Here is a 17,092-nt window from a genome sequence, read left to right as displayed (position 1 = left end):
CCTCATTATTTCATTCACTTATCAAATATTTATTGACAGCCCACTGTATCAGGTACTGCTCTAGGAATTAGGGGAAACAGCAGTGAATAAAGCACAAATCCTGTCCTCACGAACTTACAGGTTAGTTGGAGAAGCCAGAAAATTAACAAGTCAATTGAATGAGTGGTCGGCAAAAAAATAAGGCAACGAAAGAGCATAAAATCAACGTCATTTACTTTTTGACTTGGAGGGCGGAGATACACACGCAGGTGAAAAGAGCGAACTGGATGCTGGAGCAGCGCTAAGACCACGAGGCCGGGGGCGCCAGCCCTGCAGGCGGCGCTGCAGCCCGGCAGCGGCGGGGAGGTCGAGCGCGAGGCGGCGGGGCACGCACGCGAGGGCGGGGGCTGGAGGACCGCGGAAGCGCCGACTCGGCTCGGCGCTTTCCGTTCAGAGAGGCGGGCGGCGCCGAAAACCAAAGGCGCGTCTTCCGCGCGCCTGGGGGCGGGGCGCACGGGCGCGGACGGCGTCGCCGGAGCCCGAGCCGCCGTGGGGCTGTTTCTTCGGTTGCTGGGCGCGGCGGCCCAGAGGGCCGGGGTCGGGCTGCTGCGTGGGGGGCGATGGCGACCTTTGTGAGCGAGCTGGAGGCGGCGAAGAAGAACTTGAGCGAGGCCCTGGGGGACAACGTGAAACAGTAAGCGCTGCCGGACGCAGCCTCCGCGTCCCCGCGCGGGCGCCCCGGCCTCTGGCCGCCCGCCCGTCGCGGCGTGCCTCCGCGCGGCCGCCGGCCTGCGCGCCTCTCGCGTGGGGCCGCGGGGCCTGTGGGCGTTTCCGGCGGGCGGTCGCAGCACTCCCCGCTGTGCGCGGGCCCCGGGCGGGCGCCCTCCGCGAGCCGCTGCCCTGGGTGGGGCGAGCCGGGCGCGCTCCGCGCCTTCACGCCCGACGGCCTGTTGGGCGGGTGCGGCGAGGGCGCGGGAGCGCGGGACGCGTGCGGCTGCGCAGCGGCCTAGTCGCCCGGAGGGCTTCGTGGAGGCGGAGGCTTATTGAGCTCAGGTGTTGTGCAGGAACTGTGGGTAAGACGTTGAAAGCCACTTCGGACAGCAGACAGACCCTCCGGTGACATAATCACTGAACACTGCTGCAGTTACAGTGATGATAGCAGTAGCGAACGTTTATTGAACACCTTTTAAGCGCTCTAGATGTCCTATCTCCTCTAATCCTCGCAACAGAGATGTGCGGTAGGTGCAGTTACCACTCCCGTTTGATAGATGAGAGGACAGAGATCTTAACCCTTAAAAAGTCAGGGCAGTGTTGGGGCCCTCGTGTCTAATTTCTCGCTCTGAAACCTAACCCGGGGGTTGCAAAGGATCCCAGAAACTCCCAGAGACTTTCACCCAGGTTATAGCAGGGGACCGAGTACATAGTCGGGTCGGAATCGCCGAAATGGCTGAGTCATAGAAGGAACCCTCCGAAGTACAAGGACAAATTTGGAAATTTTCAAAACAGTATGATTACATTTTTATTTTTCTAAGATATTAGAAGCCAGTTTTAAACGTTTAAGATTATAATGCCTGTATTGTTGCTGCTGGATGATTTTTGTGATATTCTGTACGTTTTGCAGTACTCAGTAGGCACTCACTTTGACATGTTTCTAGAGGTGCAAGGTGTTTGGGGGATACTTTCTTTTTCTCCACTCTTTCTCCTTCTCATCGTTTTATTTTTTATTATAACTGAATTGAAGTTACTTAACTTGGATGTCATACATGAGTTTTGATTTTTCCTTCTTGTGAAATTTTGATGTGGCAGTTTAGTTTGTGTCTTACCAAGATATACAGAATTCCCATGTAAGACTTCTTGGAACACCGACGGACTAAATGGAATAACTAAAAACAAAATATAATTTTTAAAGATTATTTTAGTATTAGGAACAATAATAAACTAGAAACACTGGAATTAAAATTTAATAATCTGTTATTTTGGGCATAATTATTTAATTTTTTATAAACATTAATTGACTCCCAAAGATAAAATAATTTTACCTGAAGTTATAGTTTAATATGCATGTTGACTTTCTTTCTCTTTCCTCGCTTACTTAATTAAAAATTCTTAATTATTTTAATGAGTAAAATTGACAGCCTTTACCGTCTTTAATTACTGTAGCTTATTTTTGTAATACTGACCGCTGAAATTTACACTTTTTAAGCACAAGAGACTTGCCACTCGTATATTTATGATGCTTACAAATATTTGAAAGTGAATTTTTTTTCATGCTGCAGTAGACTTGGCTTGTGTGCATTAGTTGACTGATTAGATGCGATAATGCCCTCTGTGAAGCCACACTTCTCACACAGGTCACCAGAAATGTTGAAATTAGTGTTTCCTATTTGATCTTTAAAGATCAATCCTGGTTATCAGATGTTGGTCGAATACAGATGCCAAAGCTAAATTTGGTGCATCTGTAGCTGAATCTCCATTAAGAATGCAATCAAAATTACCTTTGTGCTAGGAAGAGTTGGTGGTACAGTGTTGTTCTCTATTAGTCTTTTTTTCCTTCTGCTCCTTAAAAAGTGCCTCTTGGTTGAGCAATCTCACGTATCCTGCTTGAGTAGTTTGTCTTGGTTTGTACAGCCTGACTGTTTAAATGCGGTTCTTGTTTGTAGATAAAATATATCAGGTGTATAATGATCTTAGGCATGAGTTGTTTCCTGTTTTATGCTGTTGTCCTAATGTCCTTTATGTCAGGTTGTCCGCCCATGTCAGCTTCTAGAAAGACGTGAGCTTTGCTAGCTTACTCACTTTGTATAGTACTCAGTAGAGTGTCGTGTTCAAATGAGTGCTTAGTTTTTTGGATGATTTAGCCATATGTTATTTAGTTTTCCCCAGGTATCTGCAGTGCTTCCTAGTGCGATCCATTTATACTCATCACCCATTATCCTCACCTACATAGAGGTTGGCTTACTTTGTTTTTCTTATTTTTAAGGAATACAATCAGTTGTCCATGGCTATACAACGAGTTAATACAGGGACCAGGATTCGGAAGTGAGTACTTGATAGCCAGTGCTGGCTATTTGGGCTATAAAGTTTGAAAAGATAGATAGCATCAGGTTGTCAGAGTCTTACCTTAGTTCACTTCAAATATGAAGTATTTTAAAGTATCCTTTCTTGTAAAATAGGAACACAGGGTTTTTCAATAAAGTTTTTCTCATGTTACTCTTCTCTTTTGTTGTATAGAATGGGATAGGAAAAGACTTTTGCTTTTCTGTGGCACTTTATTTCACTTTTAAATTGTTCTTGTCTTTAAAAAGGTGGAGGAATCATGTTAAGTGTTTGCTATTGGGAAGGTATTATTGACTAATGAATTTGACTCAGGTGAAATGTGCCAGGTTCTAAAACTAAACTTGTTTTGCTGTTGAATGAAATGGGTCTTGGGAAACTTTAGGGCTCCATTAAAGTTATGAATTTTCTCTGGCGGGATTGCGGGGGGAGTACAGGAACTCAAACAGTTACATATATATAGTTAGCCAGACTTAAGCTGATCGGTGTACAGAACAGCAGGAGAAACTGCCATGGGTATAATGATGGCAGTGAGAGCATTAAACCGTCTTGTTTGGGACTCTGTTGTTAGAAGCTCAAATGAGCGTTCAGTTGAGTTCAGTCACTCAGTCGTGTCTGACTCTTTGCGACCCCATGAATCACAGCAAGCCAGGACTCCCTGTCCATCACCAACTCCCGGAGTTCACTCAGACTCATGTCCATCGAGTTGGTGATGCCATCCAGCCATCTCATTCTCTGTCGTCCCCTTCTCCTCCTGCCCCCAATCCCTCCCAGCATCAGAGTCTTTTCCAATGAGTCAACCCTTCACATGAGGTGGCCAAAGTATAGGAGTTTCAGCTTTAGCATCATTAGAAAGTAGCTAATCGTGAATTGAAAGTTACTGTAAAACATGTACTAAGTAATTATTAGTCCTGTTTCATGAATGAAGAGTAGCTTTCTTAAGCATCAAAACAAGGGGTGTGGATGTGAAAAATCAAGTATTTTACTCCTATTTTTTATAATGTTGTTAAGGTATAAAAGATTGGACCCTTTTTTTCTACCAGTTAACTAGTAATTTTTATGATTAGTGGTTGGTTTTCACCTTTAAAAAACCACACTCCTCAATCTATAAAACACAACAAACTTTAAAATATAAACCTTTCTTAAAATTGAAGTACAGGTAGCGTACAGCTTTTCATTAGTTTCAGGGGTGCAGCATTAATGATTCGTGTATATATATATATTGCAGTGTGGCACCACAATAAGTCTAGTTCATGTCTCTCATCATACATAGTTAAAAAATTATTTTTTTCTTGTGATGAGAACTTTTAATACATTATTGACCGGGGGTTTTTGTAGAAACTGACACCTATGACCGTCTATATGTTATGTAAGTGAATATTGAAACACTCTGGTCAATAATATTCAGGTTAACAAAAGACTTATTAATACGTCTTTGGGCAGTAAGTTGTTAAGATCTACTCTCAGCAGCTTTCAAATATGTAATATTTGACAACTTTAATAATATTTTTAAATAATTTTAAGTGTATTTTTCTGGAGAGTAGGTCGTTTAGAAATGCAACAGCAAGGAAGGAAAGGTACAGCTGTGGTTTTTAGCTGGTTGACTTACGGGTCAGATTCCGTGACTACTGCTCAGTCCTTTTTAGGGAGGACTTTCCTCTTCTGATGGTATTCTGGCTTCTTAGTAGCTTAAACAACTGATTTATTTTCTCACCATTCCAGAGTCTAGAAGTCTGACTTCAGGGTGTGAGCAGGGTTGTTATTTTCTGAGGCCTGTCCCATTGGCTGTTGCCTGCTGTCTCTTGTCTGTATCCTGATCCCATAAGGACACCAGTCTCATTGGGTTAGGGCCTACCCTGATGCCTCCAGTTCAGTCGCTCGGTCACGTCCGACTCTTTGCTACCCCATGGACTGCAGCACACCAGGCTTCCCTGTCCCATCACCAACTCCCGAAGCTTACTTAAACTTACGTCCATTGAGTTGGTGATTCCATCCAACCATTTCATCCTCTGTCGTCCCCTTCTCCTTCTGCCTTCAATCTTTCCCAGCATCAGGGTCTTTTCCAATGAGTCAGTTCTTTGGATCAGGTGGCTAAAGTATTGGAGTTTCAGCTTCAGCATCTGTCCTTCCAGTGAATATTCAGGACTGATCTCCTTTAGGATGGACTGGTTGGTTCTCCTTGCAGTCCAACAGACTATCAAGAGTCTTCTCCAACACCACAGTTCAAAAGCTTCGGTTCTTTGGCATGCAGCCTTCTTTATAGTCCAACTCTTACATCCATACATGACTACTGGAAAAAGTATAGCCTTGACTAGATGGACCTTTGTTTGCAAAGTAATGTCTCTGCTTTTTAATATGCTGTCTAGGTTCATCATAGCTTTTCTACCAAGGAGTAAGCGTCTTTTAATTTCATGGCTGCAGTCACCATCTGCAGTGACTTTGAAGCCCCCCAAAATAGTCTGTCACTGTTTCCATTGTTTCCCCATCTAGTTGCCGTGAAGTGATGGGACCAGATGCCATGATCTTTGTTTTCTGAATGTTGAACTTTAAGCCAACTTTTTCACTCTCCTCTTTCACTTTCATAGGAAGTTCTTTAGTTTTTCTTCACTTTCTGCCATAAGGGTGGTGTCATCTGCATATCTGAGGTTATTGATATTTCTCCTGGCAATCTTGATTCCAGCTTGTGCTTCTTCCAGTCCAGTGTTTCTCATGATGTACTCTGCATTTAAATTAAATAAGCAGGTTACTTAATTACCTCTTTGAAGGCCCTGTCACGTTCTGTGGTACTAGGAGTTAACGATTCAACATATGAATTTGGGGGGAAACACAACTCAGTCTATAACATTAGGGAATGCAAAATTTCCTTCTTTCCCTGGGAGTTGAGGGACATAAGGTGAACTTGGGGAAGAAGCAAAACCTGAGGTTCTTAATATTGCTTCTGCTCTGCAGATACTGGGCTAACTTAAAGTTGTGGTTCAAGCAGAAGATCAGCAAAGAAGAGTTTGACCTTGAAGCTCATAGACTTCTCACACAGGATAATGGTAAAATAATCTGGGGAGTTATTTTACTGTTCTGAAGTTTTCCCAGATCTGCAATAAATTAAAATTTTTTTTTGGTTTTAGTAGTATGTAAGGTCATTTAAATAATGTGGATATTTAAAAGTAAATGTAAAGAATGGCAGAGCAGGGGATATCCAAAGTCTTTAAAAACTAGACTAAAACAGTGGTTTCCTTTTGTTGTAAATATTGTGTACTTGACTTGTTACAATCTTCCCTTTTTCAGTCCATTCTCACAACGATTTCCTCCTGGCTATTCTCACGCGTTGTCAGATTTTGGTGTCTACACCAGGTAAGGGAGTGGAAATAACCTCTAAGGATGTCAGTCAGCAAAGCCACAAACTCTGGGCTTATTACTAGGCTCTCGCTGCCTTTAACAGACGTGTTTGCAAATGAAATGTTCTTTGAACTGCTTAGAAGACCCATTTTATTATAAAGTGCTGATTCTTTCATAGGACCTTTTTAAAGCATGTGATTTCACTGTCCTTACATTGACTTTGGGGCTTTACTGGGTTTCAGTTAGTTAGGTAAACCAGAGGTGAGGAGGCGAATAGCTAGTCAGGAGAAAGAAGCTGAGGAGAGTGGAGAGGGCATTTGGTAGTTAGAAGAGGTTTACCAGAGATGTATGGAGGATAAACCAGGTGGAGGAGAAACCACAGCATATGTTGAGAACTTGGATTTTCCCATTCTTAATTCAGTGAGATATTAGCACCTGGAAGGTTAAGTGCTTCAGCCTGTGTTTGGCAAACTGTTGGTGGAGAACAAAGGTAGTGAATAGCAGCATGGCAGGAAAGTGCATGGAAGCCAAGTCTGTCACTTCAACCTAAGAAAATGGGTATAGACAGAATGAGTTTTTGCTCCTAGTTTTTTGGAGGTTTAAGTGGTACAAGTCACTTCTTTCAGTCTCATTTTAATCAGTTAATCGAAACCAAATCCATTAAAAGTCTGCCTCATGGTAAAGCTTAGGACTCTTGTATTTACAGGTACTGTTGGTTTTTGTTGTTGCATTTAAAGAGCCTGTGGTGATTCTGATCGTCATTTATTAAAAGCTCGTGTTTATCTAGAGAAAGTGGAGTCACTCAGTCGTGTCCGACTCCTTGAGATCCCATGGACTGTAGTAGCCTACCAGGCTCCTCCGTCCATGTGATTTTCCAGGCTAGACTATTAGAGTGGCTGCCATTTCCTTCTCCAGGGGTTCCCCCAACCCAGGGATTGAACCCAGGTCTCCTGCATTGCAGACAGGCACTTTACCATCTGAGCCACCGGGGAAGCCCCTTTTATCTAGAAATGGCTAGTATTTTGTATCGTCTCCCTCTGCTAAGCTCTGTTGTAAGATGGAGAATTCAGATGAGATATCCTAAAGGCCTGTTGCTGGAAAGAGTGGCAAAGAGCGTTTGTTTATGGAGACTGGTGTGAGCGCAGGGAGGCTGCTCTCCACCCCTCCACACCCCTTGCTGCACAGTCTGCACTGTGCTTGATGTTTTATTTCATTTAAATAGAAGTGGACTTTTGCCTGTTAGATCATAAAGATAATCCACTTTATTGTTTAAAATTTAATTTGATCAGAAAAGCCAGCATTTTCTGAGGATGGATCTTGGTTTTTAGGTAGATACATTCTGAAGTGCTACACACCCAAAAGATTCAGTGGGACGACTGGAATTAAAAACTTTGGTTGATAGGAGTCAGGAGACTTGGGTTCAAGTTTAAGTTTTGCCACTAACTTAGGTGATGTATTTAATTATTGAATGTTATTAGCTTCCATGAGACAGTAATATCTACCCCACATGGTTATAGGAAAGCAGGTGAAAGAACATGTAAAATTTCTCTTAAAAATAAAAAATGCCAAAAGAATATGAAGTGATAGTAGTATAGGTGGCTGATTTTAATTAAAGCCTTTGATACTCTTGAATGTTTGTTGTTGGTTGTTTAAAAATAAATGAAGATATATCGGAATTTAAGAGATTATTTCTCCATCAAACGACCAAAATGTCTTTCCTTAAAACAAAATATTTGTTGGCAACAAAGAGATGATTTCTACTAAAAATATAATATAGAAATATTGTGTGTTGATAATCGTGGTCAAATTGCTTCCTATTTCTCTAAGCCAGGCAAGAAAGATGGTTTTAATGATATTATTTGTTGACTACTAACAGCTGTGTCCTAGACACTTTATGTGCATTGTCTTTTTTCTTAGAAGTATTCTTTGGGATTTTTTTTCAAGTGTATGTATAACTTGATTTTTTTGTTTGTTTAGCTTGGTCTTTCTTACCATGTTACAAATTTCTATCAAGTGTCTGATAATTTGTGTTTAAGAATGAAGCATAAAACTGCCGGGAGAGTGCCCTGTAGAGTGAGAGGAGGCCAGCCATTACGCTGGGGCTGTGCTCGAGGGTGCCGATACCCATACCAGCTACCATAGTAAAGCCAAGAAGCTTTGTTTTATTTTAACTAGAGAAGAGGTCTCCATCCTCCTGTTACATATTCCTGCCTGTGCACAGGAGTGAGCGGGCCTGGTTGCGTGGGTCAGGAACAGCTGTTCAGTGAACTTGGAAGGGCCTGCACTGGATTTAGTGCTGACTCGGGTTGTCATGAAATTCTTAACTTTTGATCAGGGGACCCATATTTTTTGTGTTGTACTGAGTTCAGTCCTGGATGTGAGGGAAGGCATTTGTATGGATGACTTTTCAGAATAGATACTCCATTAATCTTGTTTTTAGCTGTACTATCCCTCCTGCTTTCCACTGGACTCACCTACAAATTCAGATTCTTTATGGATGTCCACTAGTCAGGTTAACTTAGTTCCACCTGTTTACGAAGCTTGCCTAGCTTAGGTCGTAGCTTCCATGTGTCCACTTTGTAAGCTGGCGCCTTTTTAGCCTCTCCTTGGAATTTGGTGAGATCTCGTCTTGGTCTGCCACTCCTTTTCCTTTTAATCTCTGTTGTGGATGTGCCATTTACTTTCCTCTACTGTTGTTTTTAGTAGGGTCTTGAAAGAGAGAGGAGATGCGGGTGCTCAGTTTGCTATCTTGAACTAGAAAATTCTGTCCTGCTTTTATAATATTACTGCTGCTATTAAGCAAACAAGCACCCCATAGACAATTAAAAACGTGAAAAACAAATTTGTTTTCCTAAAAGGACAATTTTGGTTACAGCTAGAAAAAAAAGAAAAAAAATGATTTGAGAGAATTTGAAGTTTTATTTAGAGAAGCAGAAAGAGATCTGAATTTAAGCATTTATTGTTTATTTTCATCATTTGAGCATCTCATACTTCTTTAACCCAAAGGGAAAACAAATTTGGCAGTTATCAGTTGTTGTTTTCTCTTATGCTTGTTATTTTTCTGTCTCATAGAGGGTGCTGGATCTTTACCCTGGACAGGGGGTTCTGCAGCCAAACCTGGAAAACCAAAGGGAAAGAAAAAGCTTTCTTCTGTTCGTCAGAAATTTGATGTAGGTTGTTCTTTAGTAGATCTTGGTAATGACTGATTTAAGAACTGTTGTGACAGAACTGGCTTTAGTTTTTTAATGAATATTACAATTCTGGTAGGAAAGCTGAAAAAAGGTGAAGAGAAAAATATGTTATTTGGGGAGGAAAAGATGTTATTGAATTTGAAATTGGGACTCAGTCTTTGAAACCCTCTTTACCAAAGTGTCTGAATTTTTATACTTCGAGTTTGTTATTGCATAATTATCAATATGTTGTCATTAGTATATAATGATTTTTCAGTGATTCAAGAACTGTATTTGTGTTCTTTTTCCTCTAAAATATCTTTATTTTAGAGGAATGAATAATGTTACTCAGATTGAAGACTTCTGTTCCAAGCGTCCAGGAGGCCTAGAGGCCTCCAACAGGGTCCTGGTGATCCCCTGGTAAACCTTGAGCCTTCTGGTGATCCTCAGAGAAGTCTTGAAGGCATTGGACTATGAAATTTGTAAACATTTTAGAATAACTTGCTTTTTCAGGTTTCTATCCAGGGAACAAAGTTTCCCAAAAGTACCCCTTTTATAGATTTGATTGGGTACTTTATGGATTAGCATCAACAAACATTTATTTACTTCTACTTTTTGCTCTATGTTTTATATCAATAATATTCTATCTGAAGGGCATCAGCATCTCCAGAGAGGCATACTTGCTTTAAAAAAGCATGTTTGATATAAAATAGTTTTATACTTGCAAAGTGGAAAAACTAGTTGCTTTTATAATACAAACTTCAAACAGGACAAGCCATATTTGCTACAAAATCTTATGAGCTGGACTGAAGCAGAAGCTACAGGGGCATATCTCCTACTGATGATGGAGAATATGAATGTGCTATCAGCATCTCCCAGAGCAAGGCTGGGGTTTTATAAGTGGAAAAGATTGGGAAAGGCTATTTTTTAAAAAACTAATGACTGTCTTAAAAAGATTCTGTGTTGAGAATTGTTAGTGGAATATAATGTAACTGAAGATTTATACCTACCCTACATTATCTTGGAATATTTGTTATTAGATCTGTTATGTTGGTAACAGAAATTACCAGTTTTCTGAAACATTCTCTGTATATTTCTGCTTTCAGAATCTGCTTACTTACAAGTATACTTAAAATGTTTTGATTTGTTTGAAAATAGTTTTATATCTTCTCCTTCTCCCCATTTGTTATTTTTAGCACAGAGCCATATATTCTGTGATTACTAAGGAATTAATTAAATAGAATAAACTACTATGCATACTACTACTATTCCCCTTAACTCATGTCTTCATTATTAATATGTAATGGTTGTGAATCTGTGATTATTTGTGCATGAGCTTTTTTAACTCTTGTGGTTTAGTTTTGATGGCATTAATTTGTAGGATCTCAGGTCCAATTCATTGGTTACTTTTGTTTGTGTGTTATTACTTGCCATGTAATGAATAATTTTGAAAAGTTTTCTTACCTATAGCATAGATTCCAGCCTCAGAATCCCCTCTCAGGAGCCCAGCAGTTTGTGGCTAAGGATCCCCAGGATGATGATGACTTGAAACTTTGTTCCCACACAATGATGCTTCCTACTCGGGGTCAGCTTGAAGGGAGAATGATAGTGACTGCTTACGAACACGGGCTGGACAACGTCACCGAGGAGGCTGTCTCTGCTGTGGTCTACGCGGTGGAGGTTGGTTTGCTGGTTTCAAAAATCCTCTTATAGATTGAATATGATGGACTTGTGTGTGTTATTCAGAGTTAGTACTGCAAGAAAAGGACTAAAATGTAACTGATTTCAGAATTGCCTTGCTGAAATTGTTTTCTGTTGAGGCGAGAAGCATCATAATCCAAACAGTTGCCTTCAGTTTTCAGAAGGTTGCTGGTGGCATAACACTTTTGATGTTTCGCTTGTCAACACGGGGACAGTTTTTAAGCAAGCAATTGAGATTTAATCCTGAAGATGGAAATGACTGACTTTGCTGCGGCACAGCATTTGAGGGGCGTTCTTAGGCGTGGTGTCCGAGCACAGTCGTTCCCTCATTGGTGTCACTCGTTCACTCACCAGGCAGCACGCACACTGCGGTCTGCGCAGGCACTCACTGGCCACGTGGGCTGTTTCCTCGGCCGTACCGTGGAGATTATCCTAGCTATCTCGTGATGTTTTAAGCTACAAATGCTGCCATGCTGTCCTGACATGAGATGCCCTTACTGGTATAATTGAAATACTGTGCCCCTGGCTCCGCTGTTAATGATAGTAGTCTGGGACTAGTCTGTCTCTGTTTTCACAGACAATCTCTAACCCTCTCTGAGGCTGTCACAAAGGTGAAGAGATGTTAACTACCTAACATCTATTTAGTTCCTGTATATATCTGTCTTTTATGTGGCTTTTGAGAGAGCCAGGGTTCTATTTATGCAAGGATTTTTAGTAGATTGGGCACCATAACTAATATATTTCTGATCTTGAAACATTTTGTATCATTTTCAAACAAGCTTCAAGGTAGTTTGCTACTTTAAAAAAAATTACTTGTTTTTGTACTTCTATTTAAAGCTATCTGAAAATCATTTTTGAGAGAGAGGAGCCAATTTAGGGGTATAAAGACTTTAATAAATTTCCGTAGAGCAAGCTCATCTTAAGTAGAACTAAATAAAAACAGTGCATCTCCCTTTACTTTTTCCTAGACCCTCCCACTCTGGTATGGTCTGGCTTTTTAGTGAGCATTCATTTGGCTTTAGCACTTGCTTGCCTTTCTCACGTCTCCATTCACTAAGTGCCAGTAAACATTGTTTGGTCAATGGAAGTTTTATGGTTTGCTTTTAAGAGGAGTTCATGCTATTTTTCTTTTTTTTTTCTTGTTTTTACAGAATCACCTTAAAGATATACTGACATCAGTTGTGTCAAGAAGGAAAGCTTACCGATTACGTGATGGTCATTTTAAATATGCCTTTGGTAGTAATGTGACCCCACAGCCATACCTGAAGAATAGTGTAGTGGCTTACAACAGCTTAATAGAAAGGTATATGAAGTTTCTTGTGATTTTTGCATCCATCCATTCTAGGTGGTTACGCTACTCTTATGTAATAGACCACCGTTAAATAATTGGTTATTGAGTTTCTGTGAGTTTAGGGTATCTCTGAGAGCAGTACAGTTTTATTTTCTCAAGTTGCTTCCTTGCATAACTAGTGAATTCTTTTGGTACTCTATAGATCAAAAGTAAAGCTGTAGAGTTTGGCTGCGGCACGTGGTTTAATGCGAGTGGCCCCACTATCTGAGGGCAGTGCACCTTGAAGACGCCTGGAGCAGCACCTGCCCAGGAGGTGCTGGTGGTGGGAGTGGGCCGCTGTCACTCAGAAATGTGGCCTGTGATTGTTGGGTCAAGGTTGGGTTTCTTGATGGTGGGAGGAGGAGTGGTGGGTGTTTCTCCAGGTCCTTATCTGCCGTTTGTAGCTGGAGCTCAAGACGGTGGCCTGGGCTGGGTGTCATCGGTTGCTCTTGGCATCCTCTTGTGCAGATCTGGTCTTGCAACTCTGATCTCTGGAACCTCTCTGCACTGTGGGCTCCCAGGACCTCTATGCTGTCCTGAGATGACCTGGATTACCTTCCCTTTGCTGTCTCTCTTCAGGAAGAAGAGAGATAGAAAAAAGTGTGATAGGGAATGCTGGCTGGAGTGGTGATGGGGAAGAAGTAACTGGCAGGGAAGGCTGGAGGCGTGATCGTGGTGGGGTGTGTGGTGGGAGAGCTGAGCAGGGAGTCAGAGCAGACCGTGCTGACACCGTAGGGAGGGCCTGGTACAGGTGCTTGTTCCGTGGCTCTGCAGACCTCGACACAACTCGCAAGGCTCATTTTGAAGAGCACTGGCTTAAATTGGGTTCACTATTTCAAACTGCCGTAGGTGAAGATTTACTGTCTCAGTCTCCTGCAAGCATATCTGTTGTGGATTATTTGTTCTCCTTTGTGAGTCATTCGTGTTTAGAGAAAAACAGCCCCTTGTGTTGGGTGAGTGCTGGAGCAGTGTCTGAGCCTGCCAGGCCTCCAGCCGCCCTCTCTCCCTGCCAGCCTGTCCCTGGAAGGCTCCTGCCTCAGTCTCGGCCACCTGTTTCTCCATCAGGGCTGCCTTTGTCTGGTGCTGAAACCCACGCTCACGCGCCACGCGTGCTTTCCTCCAGGGTCGCTCCTCGCTGTTTCACCTCCTATGTGTTCTTCAGAATGGCATAGCTTATCTCCTACTGTGTTATGAGACAAAAATCATGCTTGTCTTCCCAGTAACATCTGGGTTCTATTTGGGGAACTTGGCAATATTTGGGTGCATTTTCTCTACCCTCCAGTTTTGCCTGTTGCTTCTTTTGTGCTTTTTCTTTCCTTGCGTGTTATTTTTTGATCCTGTTGTCTTTAGTTTCCTCTCCAAGTCAGTTTGCAATTTCATTTTCCTTCATTTAGGGTCTATTGTTTTTTCCCACCTAGAAGCTCTTTAAGGACAGGAAACAATTTTGACTCTGTATCCTGACTTAACAAATATTTTGACACTTGTGGAGGGAGGAGGGTAAATGCACTTGCACGGCATTTTATTTCAAGCCCAAGAGATGGGCTGCCTTTAAAAATGAAAATTGTAGGTTATTCATGTATACACGGGCTGAAACATAATTGGCTTTCTGATTCCTTTTGAGATGTGTTTTATCGGAAGTTTTCTAGCAGACCGTCCATGTCCTGGTTGCTCAGTGGTCTCCCTTTCTTCCTGGGCCTGTTTCTGGAACATTCTGTTTTCAGCCCTCCAGCCCTCTCCGCTCCGTTTGCTGGTCAGAACCCAGCGTCCCACCCGCCCCCTGACGATGCTGAGCAGCAGGCTGCACTCCTTCTGGCGTGCTCGGGGGACTCACTGCCTGCCTCTTTGCCTCCAGTGAACATGTACGACCTATTTGAAGCTTTGCAGGTAACTCTTGGCACCTTAAGGTTTATCTAGATTAATGGATAGGTTCAAAGTTTCGTCAAGTCTACAAAGATATTCACTAGCTTTTCCATTTCCTGACTTGTTTTTCAGTTTTTATTGTTTGTTATTAAAGCCATTAATACTAACCTTATTTTCAAATCCTGCTCTCAGGAATCCTTCCTAACTTACCTCCCCCATTCCTCACCTTTCCAGTGAAAGGAGAAAAACAAACAAACTCCTTGTTCCCTTAGTTTTCCTTCACAGCCTTGTTATATCCTTGTTTTTTTGTTACCTGTTTTGGGTTTCATTAAGTTCTGGCTCTAAACTGAACAGGTTTGTGTCTTGTGTGTGAGTGTTTTGTTGATGCAGACCTTGTTCTCATTTTCTGTGTTGGAAACATAATTGGAGGCATGCTGATGTTTTTATTGCAGGTGCACAGGGAAGTCATTCCTACCCACACCGTATACGCTCTCAACATTGAGAGGATCATTATGAAACTCTGGCATCCAAATCACGAAGAGCTGCAGCAAGACAAAATCCATCGCCAGCGCTTGGCAGCCAAGGAGGGGCTTTTGTTCTGCTGAATTCCGATTTGACGGTGTGGGCCCCTCAGCAAACTCATTGGTTATTGAATGTTTTGGGGATTCCCATTTCAAGACTTAAGTGTATAGTGTAAATATAATCTTTCCTATGGAAATGAGACAGTGCATTTTGTGTTGCTACTGTGACGCCATTAATATAAATCTGATTTTGATAATGACCCGTATCTCTCTTGCATATGTGTGTGTGTTCCCAATTATGGGACTAGGCACTGAGAAAGTTCTGTGCCTGGAATAGCGATGTTTGGGTATCTGAGCCCTAGTATCCTATGGTCTTCATGTGAGGTAGGTGACATTCTAGAACAAAGAAGCTGTTATAACTTTGTCTCCACAATCAGGAGGATGTCTGTCTGTTCAGAAACATCACATATTCTGTATCTGGCAAGTCTAAAATTTCTGCTTTTCTCCTGAAGAGCTGTTTTTTTTAAACTGCTTTTAACAAAGTGTTAAAAAATTGGTTATCTTTGTTAGTGATCAGTTTAATATACCTTTTTTTGTGTTCAGTTTCAACAGATATAGTTGCCTATTACTTTCATAGAAAATAAGACTTAGTAGAAATGCTATGCTGTTTGATAAGATAAAGTCTTTTCTTTAAAAACCAAATCAGAATAATCTCTTAGGATGTAATTAAGCTTATAAAATATCTTCTCATAATTCCTTTCTTTTAGAGTTCTTAGGCCCAAAGACTTTGATTGGTAGGTTCATCTATTAATTATTCCTGTAGACTGTTTTAAGAAGTTCAAGTAAACATACTGGATTTATACTTGCTTAATTCTCCTTTTCCTGTGAAATATCCTTCCAAATGGCAGTGTTACTAATAGCCAAGGTTGTTTCTTAAAAGATATGTTGCTTTTTTATTCAAGAGATGTTACAGGTAGCTACACTAGAATGTATGGATGGGTTTAAGTAGGTCTGAATAATACATGTATAGATAAGTATGTGTGGTTCAATATCTGGATCTGTGTATTTGTTTTTGTACTTCAAATGCGACAAATAAATCTTTTGAGAGAAAACATTTTTATTAAAGTAAACATGAGGAATATTGCCTTCAGAAGTATGAAGAACCTTGCTTTATGAGATCTTAGCAGAAACTTTTCAAAAGAATGTATGAGATGAGAGAGATAAAAAACAGGTTCCAATTAAGGTGTATCATCACTTCCTTTTGTAATATATAAAGACAAAAAATAAATAGCTTAGTTTCAGTTCTGGCAGAACTCTGAAAAGTCATTTAGAGTTTTAGATAACTCAAGAATTTTCAGGATTTCTAAGAATTTGAACTGACATCTAACTGTGTGTAGTGGATCCATATTATATCTTGAGCCTCAGTGCTAAGTATGTATTACATTTCATGTGTTCCATAGATGGAGACATACCTAGATGTCTTGAACATGCCCTGCTGCTCATTACAAGAGCAGGTTCCCATTGAAATCTGTATAGCAATGGACCTCCAAAGAGAATTCCTCACTCCTCTATTGGACCTGGCCTAAATCCCTACTAACCTATTCTGGTGGAACCAGAGGACTCCCAAGCTTTGGGCCTACACTCTTAAGGTCTGCTTTCCATGCCAGTTTTCCTCAAGTATCATTTTGTACAGTGGAGAGATGAGGTTAAGGGCACAGCAGGCAGGTAGAAAGAGTGAGTGATACTTAGGATCTTTCAAGATAAGACTCTGAGATTCAAATACCTCAGTTCCACCAAACACTGCCTCCAACTCTAGCTCCATTTTGGGATCCTGAGTGCAGTGCATCATTTATCATTAGTTTCTTAAGAAATCATGAGTGCTTATTATCAGGCATCATTTAGAAAAACAACTGCTTCAGAGAGGAAAAAGGCAATTAGAAACCAGATAATTTCAGGCTTAGAATAAAGCTTATTTTTCCTTTAGAGATTTCAGTAATTCTTCCAGCTATAGGTGTTATCATTGTTCAAAACCAGATTTGGTAAGGCCCGCCTCTTCAAGGCACCAAGTGCTGTTTTAGCACACATTCTTATCACCTTCATCACCCATTCCTGGGAGCAGTCAGGCACACAGTTCCTCTAACACT

The 17,092-nt window shown here is 41.3% G+C and overlaps 1 protein-coding gene across 1 annotated transcript; it reads left to right on the top strand.

Annotated features, from left to right (window-relative positions):
* The first annotated feature begins 440 nt into the window (after positions 1–440).
* On the top strand, positions 441–15,208 carry TADA1 (transcriptional adaptor 1). The gene is made up of 8 exons (XM_055401658.2): positions 441–673; positions 5,983–6,074; positions 6,316–6,381; positions 9,439–9,536; positions 11,007–11,216; positions 12,389–12,540; positions 14,289–14,451; positions 14,880–15,208. Exons 1-8 carry the CDS (start codon positions 600–602, stop codon positions 15,030–15,032), a joined length of 1,008 nt encoding a protein of 335 aa, XP_055257633.1. The 5' UTR covers positions 441–599; the 3' UTR covers positions 15,033–15,208.
* The last annotated feature ends 1,884 nt before the right edge of the window (positions 15,209–17,092 follow it).

Source organism: Moschus berezovskii, chromosome 4, assembly GCF_049115385.1.
Source record: "Moschus berezovskii isolate FMDL1 chromosome 4, NW_MosBer_1.0, whole genome shotgun sequence".
NCBI classification, from domain to species: domain Eukaryota; kingdom Metazoa; phylum Chordata; class Mammalia; order Artiodactyla; family Moschidae; genus Moschus; species Moschus berezovskii.
The sequence above is the reverse complement of the archived record's forward strand: the minus strand, read 5'-3'. Positions and strand labels throughout refer to the sequence as shown.

Bases quoted from the DNA above. Each gene is read 5' to 3' on its own strand.
- TADA1 (XM_055401658.2), top strand. From the start codon at position 600: ATGGCGACCTTTGTGAGCGAGCTGGAGGCGGCGAAGAAGAACTTGAGC. The intron at 6,075-6,315 runs GTAAAATAATCT...TCCCTTTTTCAG, and splicing joins ACTTCTCACACAGGATAATG to TCCATTCTCACAACGATTTC. The intron at 12,541-14,288 runs GTATATGAAGTT...TTCTGTTTTCAG, and splicing joins TACAACAGCTTAATAGAAAG to CCCTCCAGCCCTCTCCGCTC.